This window comes from Dendrobium catenatum, unplaced genomic scaffold, assembly GCF_001605985.2.
Source record: "Dendrobium catenatum unplaced genomic scaffold, ASM160598v2 fragScaff_scaffold_963, whole genome shotgun sequence".
NCBI lineage: Eukaryota > Viridiplantae > Streptophyta > Magnoliopsida > Asparagales > Orchidaceae > Dendrobium > Dendrobium catenatum.
In genome coordinates, this window is record NW_021319425.1 from 439,896 (window position 1) to 460,540 (window position 20,645).

General features: G+C 39.1%; 1 protein-coding gene across 1 annotated transcript in view; it reads left to right on the plus strand.

Moving 5' to 3' along the window:
* LOC110093169 (protein MICRORCHIDIA 2) overlaps window positions 1-20,645 on the plus strand; it is a 78,703-nt gene that overhangs the window by 34,223 nt on the left and 23,835 nt on the right. The window contains exons 10-12 of the mRNA XM_020817975.2: window positions 2,085-2,186; window positions 2,270-2,419; window positions 8,358-8,450. Of these exons, the coding sequence (XP_020673634.1) occupies window positions 2,085-2,186; window positions 2,270-2,419; window positions 8,358-8,450 (345 nt within the window). The remainder of the gene's footprint in view (window positions 1-2,084; window positions 2,187-2,269; window positions 2,420-8,357; window positions 8,451-20,645) is intronic.

The following is a 20,645-nucleotide window of genomic DNA, read 5'->3' on the forward strand; positions in this document are numbered from 1 at the left end:
TAAAACTCATGCTGATGCGGACATCAGACCCTTAATGTTCCCTCAGGGACGTGGCCGATGATCGACGGTTATGATGACACCTTTTTTTATTTCAATTATATGTGATGTATTTATTTATCTTCTGTCTTTTTTCATTTACGCCCTTGCTTAAGGGATTAGTTCTTTGTAAGCCCCGAGGGCATTGTTGTCTTTTATTTTTCCCTTATTGTATTTGTCTATTTAAGTCTCTCCTCTTCTTGGAGAAGGGTTAATGAGGATTATTATGAAAGTTTCTACCTTTTTGCTCTTGTGAGAGTTGAGACTTCTTGGAGAGAACTTGGAGAAAGTCCCTTGGTGAAGGGTAAAAGCAATACCCATCAGTCGTCGGAATCGTCTGGGGCTCGTGGTTCGACTCTTCCCCTTGCTACCATCGCCGGCCCTCCTTCATTTGCCCTAGCTGTAAGTCATCTCCTACCTAGCTCCACACGCCAGCCAGCCACCAACCCTCCCCCTCCCACCGTCCACCACCCTTTTCCCCAAATTAGCCGCCGACCCACCTCCTTGCCGCTGGCCACTTTGGCCTCCCACCACTAATGATGATTTCCATCATCATTACATTTTGCCAAAAAAATTCACCCAAATAATTTAGGAGAACCTTTAATTTGAAATTCAAATTTGAATTTCAAATAATTTTCTAAATTGACATAGCCATTTCGGGAAAGCTTTCAAATCCTATCACCCAATCAATTTTGAAATTCAAATTGTTTCGTAAAATGAAATTCTATTTTAGGAAACTTCTCCAATCAAATCCAAATCAAATTTGAATTGGATTGGATTTACTTCTTCCCTCCCTAATTGGAATACCCAAAGAAGCAAGCATTAAAACCCTTCCCCTAATCCCTCCTCTCCTTCTTGCTGTCCAACTGATCGGATAAGTCCCCATTCACTGCCTGAGACTTTTATGGGCATGAGAGTGTGCTGTCCTGAGAAAACCTGCACCTGACTGCCTGAGACTTTTATGGGCATGAGAGTGTGCTGTCCTGAGAAAACCTGCACCTGTTTCTTGCTGTCCAGCCGAGTGGAAGGTCTTTAAACGCTGTCCGGACACGTCAGATTGCTGATCACTCCTTCAAGAAGGTTCGTGGATGCCATCTACCTCCTTCCAAGCCTTCCTATTACCACCGGAGCTTCGTATACTTCATACTTCGGATAAACTCGACCTCCGACTCTTTTAGCCTCTTAGTTTATTTCTCCAACGTGGTTATATTTTGATTCACAAAGATGTTGTTGGTCCCTCCGCTAAAGCCTAGTAATAGGAAGAGTTGAATGAAGGTTTCCTTGTAGTAGCTAGTCTTAATGTTAACAAAGGGATTTATTGTTGAGACCATTCACGTATGCAAAAGTAGATTAAATTGATTGATTTTTATGCTCTTAACTTCTATGCACGTAATTTAACCAATGCTATTTATCACTTTAATATTTTATTTTATCGTTCAAATCAACATGAAATCTTGCTTATTATTGTTCTCTAAAACTAAACGTGCAAACGTCGTTAAGCATCTCATCTTCCCATGTTTGTTCTACATCACATGCATTTCTTTTATATTAGATACCTAATACTTGCGATCAGACATCCAGATCTGATATCCTTCTAAAAGGTTTTGGTTGTGAAGGTGCTGATCTTGTTGTCCTGTGTACTTGGAAGATGGTATTTTTGATATGTTGTGATTTAGGGTAAGGAACGCGGAGTTCTTCTGCAGGCATTATTGCGATTTATTTTATTTCTTTTATGGAATTTCATTATGCATGCTTGCCAGGTTTTTGAAACTTGGTCACCCTGTGATCATAAAATTTTGTACCACTGTAATGTTAACCGTTACAAGTTTTTGATTTTATATGCATTCATTATGTTTCTTTTAGCGTATCATTTGGTGGATAGTAAAGGAAATAGTATGTATTTAGTCTTTTATCTGGCTTTATTATTATTCTGTATCCCTTGGTTGTGATTTTACAGCCTTGTTCCGTTTTTTGCATTCAAATTCTTAGCATTAAAATAGAGCTGCAATGTCTTGTTCTTGTTTCTTTTTTCATATTGAAATTTGCAGGATATACGGTTGAGGGATCGATCCAGTAGCGAAGGCTTTTCAAGGTTTCATAAGGAAATAGTTCAAACGCATATTTCTTATACCCTTAGATATTCGTTGAGGGTAACTCTCAGCAGTTTCTTGTATAAATTATTATTATTCTTCTTTATTATATTTACTCATCACTGCCACTCTGATCGATGCAGGCATATTCATCCATCCTTTATCTTAGGACTTTTACAAACTTTCAGATTATCTTAAGAGGCAAACCTGTGGAGCAAATAAAAATTGCAGATGAATTGAAATTCAGGAAAGCAGTAACCTATAAGCCACAGACAGGCTTGGCTTCAGAAGATGTGAGGAGTCATTTTCTGTTTCATCCCTTTGTATAATTATGTTTCTTTTTAATAAATATTTTATGTTCGGCCTATGACAAATTCGCATTATTGAAGCTATTTTTTTACGCAAACATCATGGGCTAATTGTCTGAAAAAGGCACAATGATATTAGTACGGTCTACCCTTGAATTGTTATGTTATGAGACCTTACCAAACCACGAATGCTATGAGAAACCTGGTGAAGCCAATGCAAATTTTATCCATTCTCTTCAACATGCAATCCCACATATATTGCAGCCTTTGGTGGCTTATTGTAGGAATGGGCACTTGTAATCATGGGGGTAGTTAAAGCTCTGTAATATCTAATCATCTCATAATAGTACTATTCTGTAAAAGTAAATGAGGATCCTGGTAAAAGGTTTGGTGTGCTTTACGGGTTGCCATTTAGTGTACTTTACGGGTTGCCATTCTAATATTACAAATTTTTTTATTGGCCATGGCTCAACTGTTGTACACTCTAGATTGGATCTGGCTAGTTCAGGTTGTTGTGGGTGACCCTAGATTAATTGTTATGAATATTTATCTTAGGAATATAAAAAAATGCTAAAAAAATTATTGTCGGAGGAAAAGATGCTGGAACTTGACAGGTGATGTTAATTTTTGATGTTATGTTGTTAAGAGCTGCAAATCCGAATTATTTTACTGAGCCAGAGATAACATAATTAGGTCTATTAATACGATTATTATAAAAGTTATAGAAAATAGATGAAACAAGCGTGACTTGACTTTATGGTGTAGTGAGGAGATTCAAAAGCTGATTAATGATTTGAAATGTTCTTTTAAAAGTGGCAACTAATAAACACAGTTTATACCTACAATGGTGGTAAAATGGCTAAATTTCTTCAAGGGGATTGTAACTAAAATAAAGGCTATAGTTTTTAATGATTCATGCAATAGTCTGGGAAAAGGAAAAATGAAATCTAGAGAACTTTGATAAAGATATTTATTCTACAAGCAACGATGAAAATATCTTAAAGACAGAAAGAAAAGTAAAGATACTGCATTGAGAAATTATTAAATGTTAGTTTTAAGAAATACATAAATTTAGAAATGCAAAATGAGCATAATAATGATATATATTTTGTATTAGTTTTAAAAAAAAAAGTGAAGTTAGCTTTAGAAAAGTTACATAAATGTGAAGTTATAGGATTAGATTATATGCCTGTTAAGATCTGGAGAATAGTAGGTGATATTAGAGTAATTTGGTCAACTAGCCTTTTCAAATAGAATGTGAAGGCTAAGAAGATGTTAAATTATTAGCATAATATCTTTGTAAAATTTAAGAATGAAAGATTTATTTATGATTATGATAATTATTGTCACGACGCGGTTAGCCCGATTTAACGGGGCGGGAATTGACGGTCGTACGGTAGTCACAAAAACTTAACACTTTCATTTCACAATTATCATAAACAAGAATAATCATCCAATTACAAAATAGGAAAGAGCCACTAAACTTTCACTTCAAATATCTCTATTACATCAACACAAACAATCTCTCAAAACATAAAATGAAATCACTATAGTAGTCTCACAACACATCAACTGATATAAGATATAACATAACCATAAAAATCTATTTCCTTGAACTACTCTACGCTGGTATGTAATAGGTATATCCTCCATCAGTCCTTAGCAGGTTCTTCTGAAAATTATTCTCACAAACAAGGGTGAGCTAACGCTCAGTAGATAATAAATATCTCAATTAAATTCATAAGGTAAGGAAAGAAGAAACATTATGCCATGAAATCTTCATATGACCAAACTGAAATAATTTTGAGGAAATGTATTATAATGTAAAAAATTGATCTTACATGAGCATATTCCATATATCATTTTGAATGTTTTTTTTTAATCATAACATTTCATTTTTCAAATCTTTTGCTTAACTTTTTTTTTCTTATTCTTATATGCATAGAAACATATAATACTTAGTTTTAGTTTTATACACCCATCCCGGAAGTACCAATATATTTGTGCTGACCAGGTATATAATCAAATTTGGCCAAACATTTTATTTCATTTACTCTGAAGAGTCATTTACTAATTGCTCCGAGGAGCCCTTTACCATTTGCTCCGAAGAGCCCTTTATCATTTAGTATTGTAGATCATCATGCACATTCAATCATTCAATTCTTATCATAGAAATTAAATCATTTATGAATTTATATATGCTTGTCTAATATTATTTCATGCTTAAATGTTTTTCTTAAATTTTACAAGTTAACAACTAAATGAATTTAAAAGGGACTACATGCTTGCTGCAATATAAATCATAAATGAATAACATGTAGTTTTCAACTAAAAGAACATATTAAAGTATATGAAATTTTAACATTCAAAAAAAGAAAACTTATGAAATTAAAAGTGGTATGAATACCTACCTCAAAAGTACAGTAAACTTCAACAACGCCGCTTACGCTCGAGGCGTCCCTTTATAACTGACACCTAAGTTTAAGTGTAACAACAAATCATTAATACAAATTCATTAATTATGATACATTCTATATATTTTTTTATTAAATAAATAATTAACTTTTTATTTTCGGATTTAATAAATCCTTAAATTTTAAAAATTCATATTTTGGTTTAAATCCATTATTTACTTAATTCAACCCTTTATCATTGCCTAAATTAATTTAAAATAAAATTAAATTTTTACCCAAAAATCCAAATTTTTGGAAACATAAACCTCACAAATTTCAATTCAATTGCATGCCAAAACTTCTCAATTATTCATTTAATAGTTATGGTTTTCTAGTTTCAGATTTATTTAATTTAAAAATTATGAAAATAAAATTTTTGCGAAAAACCCTAATTTCCACCATTAAAAACCCCTCCTAAGATCATTTGGAATAATAATCATGAAGGGATTTTCTTAAAAATCCAAGAATATAAAAAACCCTAATTTTTCAAGTTCAAAATTTTTTTGGGGAAACTTGCAATTTCATGGTTAAAATTCTTTCTTAAACCTTCCCTAGTAATTTCCTCAAAAAAATTTAGATTTTGGAGAAACCCTAGAAATTTCTCCTAAAGAAAATTTTATAAAAACTAAGAATTCTCTTTATTAAATCTTACCTTAACTCTCCCTTAGTCTTCCTTTTGAATTTCCCCCAAAGAAGCCGCCGGAAAACTGCCGCCGGCACCGGCCAAATCTCCAAGCTGCGGCTCCTTGTGTCTACCTCCCCCTCTCTTTTGTTCTGCCGAAAGAAAAGAATTGAAGGGACCGAATAGTTTCGGTCCCTTGAGGCTTTGGTGGGTTAGGGATTTCCAAATGACCATAATACCCATGCATGTTTTAATGTCTTTAAGACTCATGAGGGTTATTAAGTAATTTTTTTATATTAGTAACCCTTTGGTGATTTTTAATTCCAATTTCGTGCACAATATACTATAAGTCTCTTATATCGTTTCGATTGAAATTTAATGTACTATTTTATAAAATTATTTTCATTTAAATCCGACGACTTTGAAAATTCATCTAAATTTCATTGCGGTGTATCGAAATGCGTGCAATATTTACGATCGACATTTTCGGGTTTTACAATTCTGCCCTCCTAAGAAAAATTTTGTGTTCAAAATTTAAAAGCAATAAAATAAAACCATATCTCAGTCAAACAGATGAGGATAGTTTTCCTTCATTTTTGACTCCTCCCAAGTAGCATCCTTTTCAGATTCATTCTTCACATAATAGTCATTTTTTTTTTTTAAAAGCTATTTTCTGCACATCTTACTCTTTAGCTTTAGGTTGATGGCATCCTATTTTGAGATCCATATTTGAGAACGCCATTGCTTCGTGCTGTTGATCAAAGGGATTGCTCATTTGTGCTAAAAGTTACTTGTTCTTGATGATTATTTTAGTTTGTTCTCCATAATCGATATATAATCTCATGCTTTCGTTCTTCTCCTTTGTAAACAATATTGGAGTTCCCTAAGAAAACACTTAGTCGAATAAATCTTCTTTGAGCAGTTCTTGTCATTGAAGTTTTAGTTCTTGTGACTCCATTATTGACATTATGCTGATTGTTCTTGAGATGGTGGAAGTATTGGCAATGTATTTATAACAAATTCTATCTATCATATTGGTGGCCATTCAGTCAGATATCTAAACAATCTCCAGCTTGTTATAGGTGCTCTTTTCAACTGAACCACTTCGCAATCTCTATCTCTCATGTTAACTAAATCAGATGACATTTTTTGACATAAGTTTTCTTGCTTGAATCATAGAGACTTAAGGGCAAACTGTTTGTCTTTTTCTATAGAAGGTATAACTTAGTTCATTGAGTCTTCTACCCGCATCTCTCGACATTTCATCATAGCATATTGTTAAACAATCCATTATGAGAATGGCATCAAATTTAATTAATGACATCATGATCAATAAAAATGCAGATGCTTTGCTTCTATGGAGTAATTTTTCATGCACACATGCCTATGCTTTATTCCCTTCTCCAGTTGTCAACAGAACAACAAAAACAATGCTCAACGGGTGAACTTGTGATATTTACTTCGAGCTATGAATAGATGTGATGGTCCTTAATTGAATAACTCAATTATAGGCGAGTCATGGATATATAATACACATGTAACAAGCTCTTGCTCTCAGGTAACAGCAAATACTTGACCACCTGAAGTCGACTAATTTTTGAGAATTGAGGAGTTGACACTTATACTAGAGGAACATTCCTTCTTTTCTCAGTGTTTACACCTAGAATCCACTTGAAAATGTTATAGGGCATTCTTGGGTAAAGTGTTCAACCTCTTATCTATGGAGATTCTATTAGACAATGGACTCTATGTCTCTTCCCATACTTCGGGCAATTTGTGTTGTGCTTTGTCTCTTCTTTGAAGAGAGACCGTCACCCATCCTTTTATTGATTATTCCATTGGCATATTATGCTCGTACCTAAGTCATCTTCTTCTAATATTGAATTGCGGTGGCACACTCCATCATAGATTGAAAGGCAATCAACGTGCAGGGCCACCCATCGCCTTGTATTGCTCTTAAACTTTGCTTTGAAGCTTGCTTTTCATAAGACTGATCTAGATATATGTTAGTAGAGTGGTAAATACTTCTATATTTGCTACACCAAATGTATAAATAATCTTTCTATCTCTATAAAAATAAAAATAAAAATAAAAATACATCTCTCAATATGTAGAGATAAATATTTATATATTTTTTATCTTTATCTCGATAAATCTCAGACACAATGTTTGAGGGTAGAAAAATGGAGAAAAACTTTGAGGTCGAGAGCAAAGTTTACTTAAGAGAACTAGAACGAGATATAACCTTCCTAATATAACTGTAGGCATACACTTATTAACTCCTAAGAATCGACTGAGTGAGAATGAAAAGCATGTTTTTAACATCGCTAATAGCGATATGGGTGGGCAGATAGATTTATAAAAAGTATTTGGTCATTAATTTTTTGTGTAGACCTTGACGTCATCATTTTATACTGTATGCAGAAGTTATTTAATCACATAATTCAGGTGTAACACACACAAATTTGTTCACACGATAATTGGTAATTTAGGATAAAGGAGCTATTCTTTGTACTATTTATTTCAAATATATTTATCTGCCTATTGAATCTTTTTCCTTCTTGAAATTTTTTGACTTGCTATAACTCTTTTCGGCATTCTGTAGATTTTTGTGTCATGTATTATTTGTTTTTATTCGTTGATTTTCTAAAGGAAATAATTAGAGTATCTTGTGCAACCAAATTCTTTGCAACTTGAGCAAATTCTTGCATCCCGTTTTATTCCAGAAATGTATGCTCATCTTATTAAATTTGCATCACCTTACCCAATCTGGGAGGGTTTGAATTCATGTGAATTTATTTAAACGTGTACTTCTTAAATGGTTACATTAACTTTAATTACTTTTCAGGCAGTGGCAAGAACAACAATTGGTTTCGCAAAAGAGGCCCCTGTTCTTGGTATTTTTGGGGTAAACGTCTATCACAAGAATCGCCTTATCATGGTAAAAGTTCCCCCCCCTTTTATCTGCATGTTTACAGATACATAAATGCCCAAGGAGATATTATGATATCTGAGTATTGTTTTATTATTTGTAATGCAGAATTACAAAGCATACGGTGAAAAAATTAAGAGCAATTTTTTTTTTGAAAAGAATTCATTATGAAGTTCAAGTGACAAATTAAATTAAATGTTTCAACTGAACATACTTTATTGTCAAATCCATCTAAGCCATTGATGTTTGTTTTCAAATATTAGCAAAGATGAGTTCTACTTTTCTCTATGTTTTTCTTGAGACATTATCCTTCTATTGAAGCGTTTGCCCATTCTTTTGTTTCTTTTGCTGCGGTTTTAGTTTCCTTTTTATGGATAGAGTTTCAACAATGAAAAAAGGATTTCTTCAAGGTAATGCTAGTTGGTTGTTTCACTTTTCTGTATACTTTTCTCGAGAAATGAGAGACCATTGGTCTTTTAAAAGCATGCGTGAGAATACCTCCAAGCTACTTGGTTTGGGTACTAAAATTATTTCTTATTTTGACTTGTAGCATTCATTGCTTGTTTCTTTTTAGTGGCCAGTGACCAGCTATTGTTAACTCTGCATGTGACATTTTATTTTCTCCTAAAATGATTCACAATCTATTTCTCATTGTATATTTCTGCAATTTCCCGTGGAAATTTCTGGATAAATGAGATGTTATGTGATAACGCATGGACCGTTCCCTTCGAGACTAGTCCAGCAGGCCCAACCCTTGGGCTGACTCAGTTATTCAATTCCTGCCCCCTTGGGGTGGGGTCCACTACCTAATGGAGTTTGTATGTGGGATTGTTTATTCCTTTTGCATTATTTTTTAATTGGCTTTAAGTAGAAGTTTGTATTAGGTTAGGACATCTTTTTGGTGGCTGATTTCTGAGTGCTTTTGGTGCTCTAGAGCTCTAGTGGCGTGTGGAGAGTTTTGGAGAGATTAATTCTCCTCTCGAATGGAGGATCACTTATATCTTGGTATTCTTCATTTCCTTTCATCAAATAATACAAAAATATCTACTGTTTTCTAGGTTTGCTTGTAGTTTTGTTGAGATTAATCGCTGATTTTCCAAGATTGATAAGTTTCGTTTGAAAACTACAAGCATGTCCTATCAAATTAGTGTCATGTAATGTTTCGGGATGCTTGGGAGGGTGTTTCGGTAAATTCCTGCAACAGGTTTTTGTTCGTAAACATGGGATTTTAATGTTTTTAGGGTCGAGATTTAGATTTTTGAGTCGAACAAAAATTCGGGTATCAATGGTGGCCAAGAAGGTAGATGCTTTGGAAGAACGGCTTGAGGGGCAGATGTGCCAAATGAAAGCGACAGTGGAGGAGAGAATTTCCTTCTTGGAAGGCAAATTCTCGGATCTTTTGGAGATGGTGAAGAAAATATGGGATCATCAAAACAAAACGTTGGCATCAGAACTAAGAGGACTGGTAGGAAGAAGTATGAATTCTGAAATTCGTAGAGATGAAAATGATGTGTGGATCATAGAGGGAGAGGGAGAAGACCCCATATGGAGTCTTTCCAGAGGGAGGAGAGGGGTGGTAGATATAAGGAGAGGCATGAATGTGTGGGGTATGAGCCAAGGGGTGTTGATTCGGGAAGAAGGGATGGAAGTCTTGATGGCGTGGGCTGTGGGGCTGATTTTGAAGAAAGGAGGGGGAATTTGAAGAAGGGTTTGAGTATGAACGTGGAAGGGGGGATCGAGACATTTGGGGAAGGGGAAACTATGAGAGAATTTAGGGAAATTGAGGGGATCTGAACGTCCAAAAGTTGAAAATGCCTATTTTCGAAGGAGAGTATATATATGGGTGGATCTTCAAGGTAGAGAGGAACTTCGCCATCATTGGGTTAATGGACGAGGAGAAATTTATGGTAGTTGGTCTATATTTGTAAGGGAAGGCTTTGGCTTGGTACCAGTGGAGAGACATAAGGGGGTCCATATGGAGTTGGACAGAGTTCAAAGAGTGCTTACTGGAATGTTTCCGAATTGGCAGGGGAGGGGACTTTAATGAACAGTTCTTTGCCTTAGTACAGGAAGGCTTGGTGGAAGAATACTGCGAGAGATTTGAGTATCTGGCGAGTCAACTGGATTGACTATCTGAGACAATTTTGGAGGGGAATTTCATGAAGGGGCTCAAATTAGAGATACGAGCAGTAGTGGTAGTAATGAGACCTCGTGAGCTAGGAGAGGCTATGGAGTTAGCTCAATTGGTGGAGGATCAGAAGTACCAAGAGAGGGGAGCTAAAGGCAGCATTTTAGGTGGCTCCTATAGGATGACCACCACTCTCTTAGCACCTAAGGGGCCTATAGTGGGCAACCTTCATTTGACCCCAAGGGAGATCCCGTAGGAGGAGGAAGTGGGGGGAACTTCAGGGATTATGCTTCTGATGTGATTAGAAGTATACTCTGGGGCACAGGTGCAAGGACAGAACTCTTCAGGTTCTCATCGTCTATGATGATGAGGAAACTGAGGAGGGAGGTGAGAGGGGGACAGGGGTAGAGGAGGAGGACAAGCTATATCTTGACATGGCAGAGGTCTACCTGAACTCAATGGTAGGATTCACCCCGAGTCATACCATGAAGGTGAAGGAGGAAATAACAGACAGAGAGGTGTTGGTGTTGATTGATAGTGGGGGGTTACGCACAGTTTCATCTCCAACTAGGTCGTGGACCAATTGGAAGTGACATTGGTGGCGACAAGGTGTTATGGAATGATGATGGGTATGGGGAAAATGGAGACGGGCTGAGGAATCTGTAGGTGAGTGGTGTTGACCATACAGGGGGTTTAGATGAGGGAGAATTTTCTTCCATTAGAGCTAGGGAGCACTGATGTCATCCTTGGGATGAAGTGGCTACAGACCTTGGGGAACACCAAGGTCAACTAGGGAGTAGTGACGATGGAGTTGGTGGTGGAGGGGAGAAGTGTAGTGATCAGGGGAGATGCAGGACTATCTAAAGGCATGGTGTCATTGAAAACCATGATGAGGAGTATACTGGAGGTGGGGTAAGGTTTCCTGGTGGAGTTGTAGAGGCGGGAGGGGATCCGATTGGAGGAGGGTGGGGACATTGCTCCTTTAGTACAACCATTGATTCAGCAAATCGCGAAAGTTTTTCAGCCACCTTAGGGATTGCCAATACAGAGGGAGCAGGAGCATGCTATCACCCTGAGGGAAGGGGTGTTACCCATCAATGTCAGGCCATACCGCTATCCTCAATTTTACAAGGTTGAAATTAAGAAATTAATCAAAGAAATTATGGAGGCATGGATTATTAGGCCTACTGTGAGCCCGTTTTTCTAGTCCAGTGTTATTGGTCAAGAAAGAAGATGGGAGTCGGAAGTTTTGTGTGGACTACAGGGCCTTAAATAAGAAAACTATACCCGACAAATTTCCCATCCCAGTGATAGACGAGCTGAGTGGGGCAGTTATATTCACTAAGATAGATATGATGTCAGGGTACCATTAGATCCGAATGAAAAAAAAAGAATGTGCCAAAGACTGCCTTTAGAACGCATGAGGGACTGTATGAGTTTCTGGTGATGCCTTTTGGCCTCACTAATGCTCCAGCCATATTCCAGTCCCTCATGAACAGGTGTTCCAACGCATGATGACTCTTTTTTTGAGTTTGCATCATGTGCGCCAGCTGCTTTTTATTCATAGCTTGGCAGAGTTTGGCCTTGCTTTTGTTGCTATTTTATTTCTCTGTTGATCTAACTTCCCAACACACTGGCTTGCTTCTGGTGATGCTTTGGTTTGTTATTATGGCTTTGCTTTGCTCTTCATGCTGGCTAGTTATATTTCTTTGGCACGTAGTTGCTAGGTAAATTCTTGTTTTTATAACTGTTGTTTTGTTTGTTTGTTACTTTATTCATTGAGTGCTCCATTTTGGTTGCTTATTGTTACGTATCTAGCTGTAACATCAAAGTTGCTCCTCTCCATGAGCATGCAGTTTTTTTTTTTATATGTATAGTGTTTGTGAATCGATATAAACTATCATTGGTGGCCTTTTTTTCATTGGTGCTACTTAGGTACTTATCTTTTGATTGAATGTTTTAATTGCTTAATATTTTATAATTCTCTTTTTTATTAAAGTTCCACATAATGTGTTTTAAAATTTAAAATAATTTAATTGTTTAAAAGAGTATTCAATATTTATTGCGGTCTAATTTTTCTATACTTGATATTTCTGCATATTATCTCTTAAATGTGCACTTAAGTGATTAAAGGGCAAATGTTATTTGTGCTTTGCATTCAAAACATAAAATACCTTAATATTTGCCATTGTGCTTTGTTCGCTAGCAGAATTTCTTTGATCCATTAGTTATTAGCATTATTAAGATATGTTGTTGAAGGCCATAGGTGCTGTAGAAGGAAATTCAGGATATCTGATGCATGGATAACCTATTTGATTTGAAACAAATGCTAGATTCAGGAATTGCTTAGGAATAATTTTGAATTGGCAAGCTTAACAATTATATGTATTAATGGTGATCAAGGGCTGATTTAAGCGACTTCTCAATTGTTGATAAAGTAATAGCAAACAATTACAGATTTTAGCGGGGAGCTGTAAATAATAACCAAGACAATAAGTACTTATCTGTAAGTCACACAAATCCCGCTATTAACATTTATAACAGTTGCAGTGAAGTTTCCTCACTCACTCTTCGAATATTTTTAACGGAAGAAAATATGATACGATATTAACAATGCCACTAAGAAGAAGTAAACATTTAAGGTTTTGAGCAACAGAAAGCTCCCTGGAAAAGAAGTAGTGGGTGCACTAGAGGTGAGTTGCCATTGGTCGGGATGCCTTCGATGATCAATGGCTGTTGTAAGAGAGAAGCTAATATTATCCACGTATTCTTTGATAGTGTTGTTGATCTCGAAGTCGATGTTGAAGAATGGAGATCAATGAACGTCGACTAAGCCTTGATCATCAAATACGAAGCTGTAATCAAGCTCAGGATCGTCCATCCACGGATGACGGGGCTATCCACAGTTTGGAGAAGGGAATTCGGGCTTGGCGTGCTAAAAGTGGAGGTGGCTGTTTGGGAGAGGGGTTGTTGGCTAAAGAAAAGAGAAGGGAAGGGGATAAGGGGCAGCAACACTAAAGAATTAATAGGGGAGGGAAGTGGGGGCAACAACTATGAGGAATTAATGGGGGAAAGAAGAGAGGGAAACAGCTAGTAGGAAGTTAATAGGGGGAGGGGAAAGGGGCAGCAGCCCTTGGGATTTAATGGGGAAGGGGAAGAGGTGGCAGTTGTTGGAAATTATTGTGGTACCCCGACCAAATATTGCATGCTGATGCGGACATCGGCACGAAGATTTTGCGCATTTATCACAGGAGGCATCGTAAATCGACGGCTCTAATTTAAATTGTCATTTATGAGTTATTTTATGAATTTTAGCTCTTATTTTATATTATTTCCTGTTTTACCCCTATGTTAGTTTATTTGAGTGTTGTGGCTCAAGGGGCAATTTTGTAATTTTTCATTTTATCATGTTGTGGCCTATATATAGGGCCTTAAGCTATTGTAATAGGGATGAAGATTTGATATTAAAAAAATTTGTGTCCACACTTGTGCTCTTTTTGAGAGAGGACGAGAGTGAGATTCCTATGGGAAGGAATCGGAGTTGTCACCAGCCGCAGGATGGGTCCGGGCTCGTGATTTGAAGTCCCTTGGAGAAGGGTTAAGCATCACCCGTCAGTTTTCGGAATAGTCCGAGGCTCGCGGTTTTTATTTTCTCTCTTTCTTTTTATCTTCTATCATTTGTTTCGATCTTTGTTTTTGTTTTATCTCTCTTTTAATTATTTTTTTCATCTTCTTCCTCCTCCCCACCTTCGTTTGGCTGCCGGATTCTAGCCCCTCCCTTTTCCCCATTGGCTCCTCCACTGTCGGCCTCATCCTTTCTCCTCTCTCCTTGGATTTCCTAATTTGGGGTGCATGATATTAGGACTTAATTTGAAATTTAAAAATTTTTAAAATTTGAAATTCAAATTTATTTCCTAATTTAGCTCACCTATTTTTGGAAAGTGCTCAATTGAAATCATAAACCCATGATAATTTTGGATTTCAAATCCTAATTGGGTTTGATCCACATTTGGAAGGTTTTAACTCTCCAATTCAAAATTCAAATTTGAATTAAACTCCCATAACAGCTCTTGGAAAATTAAGGGAATTGATTGAATTAAAATCCATTTAATTCTCCCTGTGGTCCCGCCGTTTCCCTCTTCTCCTAATTGCTCCAGCAAGAATTTTCCTTCACTCCCAAGCTTTAATCTGATTTCCTAAAACCAGAAGTCAGGTTTTGGAAATAAAATTCCCTCTTTTTCCTGTCACCCGTCTCTCCCCTCTCTCCCTCTCTCCTACTTCAAGTGCAATTGCTGTTGTAATTCCTTGTTCCAATTTTCAATTTCTTACTAACTAGAATCTCAGATTTCTGGACCGGAAATCTGAATTATTTTTTCAGATTGTTAGAGGCTCGAGGCTATTCTCTTATATCTTTCTCCAAAATCTGAATTTCTTCTCAGTTTTTTTTCTCTTCACCATCAAGGCTGAAATCTTCCAAGGCCATCACGTGGGAATTTCTCCAGTAGAAGCTCTCCAAATTCATTACAATATTGAGCCCTCGTCCTCCCAAAGCTGCAGCCAATTTCTGAAATTCTGAATATATTTCAGATTTTCTAGAAGGAATTATTTCAGGTGTTCGGGAGGGCGCTTAAAGTTCGTTCTTGCCATTGCTTCCCTTCCCGTTCTACATCACATGCTCAGTAAGAATGATTAGTCAATTCATGCATATGCCTATCGTGTGCTACACTACTTGTAAGGTAAAATTTTATTCAAAAATATAATTTATTGACATTGATGCCTACAGAAATGCAAGTTATGCACAGTTCGTTTATAATATAAAAGACTAAGATCTTGTTATTGCACACTTTTTGTTAAAATTTGGGACGGAGGATTAAAAAGTAGAATGTGATGGCTAAGTCTAGTGTTGAATCATAATTTAGGGCTATGGCTTAAGAAATTTGTGAACTATTGCAGCTAAAGATTATTCTAGATAAGTTAAGAATCAAATATAAATGTCATTTTGAAGTTATATGGTGTCAACAACTCACCAGTGAACATGATACGCCTTAGGGTTGCACAAATTCGTTTTTGCCCTAAGGTCCCTCAAAAGAGAAGGATATCTTCACCAAAACCAAAGAATAACAATCACAAATGAAATGAGATGAAGAGCAATAACTTTTGCTTTTAAGTTCCAAGGGAAAGCAAGATAAAAATTTGTCCACTTCGAGAAGGACAAGATCTCCCACAAAAGCTCTAGAGAAAACAAGAAAAAAACTAAGAATAAGCCTCCAAAAGCATAAAAACCCCTAAACCCTAATGGCTTCCTAATATCATCCCAAAACCCCTCCCAATCACTCCATCCCACCCTCCTCACTATTCCGCCCCCCCTTGTGAGCCGTCTGATCCAAATGGGTGGGCCCAAAGGGCCCACCGAAACTTTCCATGGCTCCAGGCGGGTTCGCCCGCCTCTTCCTTGTCCGCCCGTAGACCCTCATGGGTCCGGGTGGATGGACCGGGTGAACCGGTCCATCAGAACACTCATAATCCAATATAACATGATTGAATGAAATATTTTGAGATTGGCAAGCATTTAATTAAGGAAAAAATAGAAGAAGGTTTGTTCTGCATGCTTTATGTACCTTCAAAAAATCAATTGGTAAATGTTTTTTACCAAAGGGGTGTGTAATTTTTGATGAAATTATTATCAAGCCTAGCATGAAGAGAATTGTTGAAGGTAAAGGGTACTGTGAAGGAAATGTTGAAGGGTAAGGCTGCTATAGAAGGAAATTCAAGATTGTTGCTGTAGGAGGAAATCCAGGACATATTGGCATGCAAATGCTTTTACCTCCCTCTTGCCTTGATCATTCTTCCTCACTTCTTTCACCTGTAGTGGCGCTAATAAGAATTGCATATCTCCTGTGAGGCCCTGAGGTATGGTAGGAGTGGCCACAGTGTGCTCCCCTATGCTCTTCTTCAATAATGACACATGGAATACAGGGTGGATGGAGGATTGAGGTGGTAACTTGAGACGGTAGGCCACCATCCCCACTTTCCTTTCGATCTCGAAAGGCCCGTAGTATCGTGGGGAAAGCTTCTCACTTCTTTTGTTAGCTAAAGTCTTCTGTCGGTAAGGTCGCAGCTTCAAGTATACCCTTTCTCCCACCTCAAATGTCACCTCCTTGCAGTGAGAATCTGCCTTGGTCTTCATGATCTGTTGGGCTCTCAATAGGTGTTCCCTCAACTCTCCCAACACCCTATCCCTCTCCTCCAAGTATTGATCCACTAGATATACAGGGGTCGTCCCCTTCTGATAATTCACCAATGGTGGAGGATCCCTCCCATAAAGAATCCTGAAAGGTGTAAACTGAGATGCGGTATGGTAGCAAGTGTTGTACCAATATTCTGCCCATGGTAGCCATTTGACCCACTGCTTAGGCCTCTCCCCAACGAAGCATCTCAAATAAGTCTCCACGCTCCGGTTCACCACCTCAGACTGCCCGTCTGTCTGTGGGTGGTATGCTGTACTTCGCTTCAAGAATGTGCCCTGCATCTTGAAAAGCTCCTTCCAAAATGAACTCAAGAAGACTTTGTCCCTATCCGAGACAATAGAAGTGGGGACCCCATGCAATCGAACCACCTCTCTGATGAAAGTAGATGCAATAGTAGGAGCTGAAAAAGGATGTCGTAGTGGAATGAAATGGCTATACTTACTCAGACGGTCAACTACCACCATGATGACCGTATATCCTTCCGATTTGGGTAACCCCTCAATGAAATCCATGGTAACCTCCTCCCAAATCTTGTTTGGAAGCACCAAGGGTTGCAGCAAACCACTAGGGGCACAAGCTTGATACTTGTTCCGTTGACAAATATCACATTTGCTCACCATGTCTTCGACATCACCTCTTAACCCTTTCCAAAAGAATTCGGCTTTCACCCGCCGATAGGTCTTCTCCACCCCTGAATGTCCACCAATACGGCTTTCGTGGTACTCCCGTAGAAGAATGGGGATGAATGCTGAGTCACGGTGTAGTACTAACCTCCCTTTGTATAATAAAAGAGAGTTCTCTAGGTGATACCCTTTGAACCCTCCTTCTCCCTTCTGGATAGCCGTCTGAATTCTCTCTAACTCCTCTGCATGTTGATTTTCCTTCACCATTTCACCCCAATCAACCAATTGTGGGACAGATAGCGCCATCAGCTGTGAGCACTCTACACGGGAAAGAGCATCTGTCGTCTTGTTTTGAGCCCTGGGCTTATACTGAATCTCAAACTCATATCCCAAGAGTTTTGCTAGCCACCTCTGATGTTCTTCTGCCACCAATCTCTGCTCTAGTAAGTACTTGAGACTCCGCTGATCCGTACGAACTATGAATCGTTGCCCCAATAGATAAGGTCGCCATTTTTGAATAGCCAACACAATGGCCATCAGTTCCCGCTCATAAACTGATTTCAGCCTTGCTCTAGTAGATAAGATCCGGCTGAAGAAGGCAATCGGCCTACGATTCTGCATGAGTACCGCTCCCAAGCCTACTCCTGAAGCGTCAGTCTCAACCACAAACTGCTGGGTGAAATCTGGAAGTGCCAAAACCGGGGCACTAGTCATGGCTTCCTTCAGAGTCTTCATGGCTTCCTCTGCCTTCTCTCCCCATTGAAAGTTGTCCTTTTTTTAACTGATCAGTCAAAGGACCTGCTATGGAACCATAGCCCTTGATAAACCTCCTGTAGTAGCCAGTAAGTCCCAAAAATCCCCATAGGCCTTTAAGGGATTTTGGTGTAGGCCACTTCACCATGGCCTCTCTCTGAAATGATGTGTCCCAGATACTCCACCTCCTTCTGAGCGAAAGAACACTTCTTCTGGTTGGCATATAGCTGATGCTCCAATAAGGTCGTGAGTACCACCCCAAGATGGGTGATATGGTCCTGCAGAGATTTGCTATACACCAATATATCATAAAAAAAAAACTAGAACAAACCTCCTCAAGTAGGGCTGGAAGACCTGATTCATCAGGGCTTGGAAGGTGGAGGGAGCGTTAGTGAGCCCGAACGGCATCACTAAAAACTCATAATGACCTTCGTGTGTCCGAAATGCCGTCTTCTGAATGTCTTCAGTCCTCATCCTAATCTGGTGATAACCAGATTTCAAGTCCACCTTGGAGAAGATGGTGGCTCCCCCAAGTTCATCCAAAAGCTCGTCTACTACAGGAATAGGAAACTTGTCCAACACAGTTTCCTTGTTGAGGGCTCGGTAGTCTACACAGAATCTCCAACTACCGTCTTTCTTCTTCACTAAGAGTACCGGACTGGAAAATGGGCTCACACTGGGCTGGATCACCTGAGCCTCCAACATCTCTGCTACAAGCCTTTCAATCTCTTCTTTCTGAGCATGAGGATATCTGTAGGGTCGCACGCTGATGGGTGCTACCCCCGCCTTCAACACAATAGCATGCTCTCTAGATCTGACAGGTGGTAGCCCCTTGGGCATCTGAAACACTGTGGAGTGCTGCTGTAGAAGATCCTGGACCACCTCCGGTATGACTTCTGACTCCCTTTCTGCCTCCCCATCTACTTGCTGTAGTTCTATCAAATAGCACCCTCCTTCATCTCTCAAAGTCCTGAAGATGGACTTCAAGGCCACTCTGGCTCTGCATAAGCTGGGGTCTCCCTGTAGTGTCACTCTCCTGCTCCCCTTTCCATACTCCATGTATAACTTCTTCCAATTTACCTTCATCTCACCTAAGGATTGGAGCCACTGCATCCCGAGTATCACGTCAGTACTTCCCAAGTCTTGCAGTAGGAAGTCTTGCACTGCCTCCTCTCCTTGCAATGTAAGGGTCACCCCCTTATACTGCCCGCTACAGCGCTCCTTCTTCCCGGTGCCCAACATGACTCCTACATCTCTCCCTTGGGTCACCAGTAGCCCCACCCTCTCCACCAATCTGCAAGCTATGAAATTGTGAGTGGCCCCACTATCAATCAGTACCATCACCTTGTAACCTGCAATCTCCCCTTCCAGCTTCATGGTGGAATGTGACGTCAATCCGGCTATGGAGTTGAGTGAAACCTCCACCATAGCCAAATGAGGATGCTCTTCCTCCTCGCCCTCCTCCTCAGTTGCCCCTGTATCACCTTCCTCCTCTGAATCCCCCACTAATATCACATGTAGTGTCTTCTCCTTACACCTGTGCCCCGGTGTAAACTTCTCATCACATCGGTAGCAAAGGCCCTTGGCCCTTTTTTCCTTCAACTCTGAATCAGTCAATCTTTTGAACCCTCCTTGGTTCACTGCTGTAGTGGGTTTCTCCTTAGCTATCTCCCTAGGAGGAAGGATGGTAGTCGCCCTTGGGCCTCCAATCATGAGTGGTGGTCGGTAAGTGGGGTAAGACACCCCTGATCTCCTCGGTGGCTCCACCTTCAGCTTGTCCTCTACAAGCTGTGCAGTCTCCATGATCTTCACTAACCCCTGTGGAGCAACTACCCTGATGGCTGCTCTGATGTGGGGCTTCAACCCCTTCATGAAATTCCCCTCCAAAAGGTCATCTGGAATCCCTCTCAATCTGCCTGACAGTAGTTCAAAGTGCTCCCTATACTCAGCCACTGTGCCCTCCTGCACTAGAGATACAAACTGCTCATAGTGTGTACCCTCGTTGGACACCCGGAATCTATGAAGTAGGAGGTCTTTGAACTCCTCCCAACTCCTAACATGTTGTCTTCCTTCAAGCCATTGAAACCAGGCCAATGACTTCCCCTCCAAACATACCGGAACCGCCATCAACTTCTCCTCTTCTGTGATGCCATTTACTGCAAAATAGCGCTCCACCCTGTAGATCCATCCATAAGCATCCTCTCCTTCAAAGATAGGAATTTTCAATTTCCTCATGCGGTTGTCAGTTCGGTTGAAGGCTCTTCCATCTCCCCAAGTCCCTTGGGCAAATCCTTCCCCTTGTGGTCTTCCCCTCCTATCCCCAAGGTGAGGATTTTGAACCCCCCTCCATGGTGGTTCTCTTGGCTCTCCATAGCCCATGCCGTAGCCTTCCCTTCCTCCTCCTTGGCCTACTCCCATGTGCATCGTGGGTCCCCCATGCTCCCACGTGGCA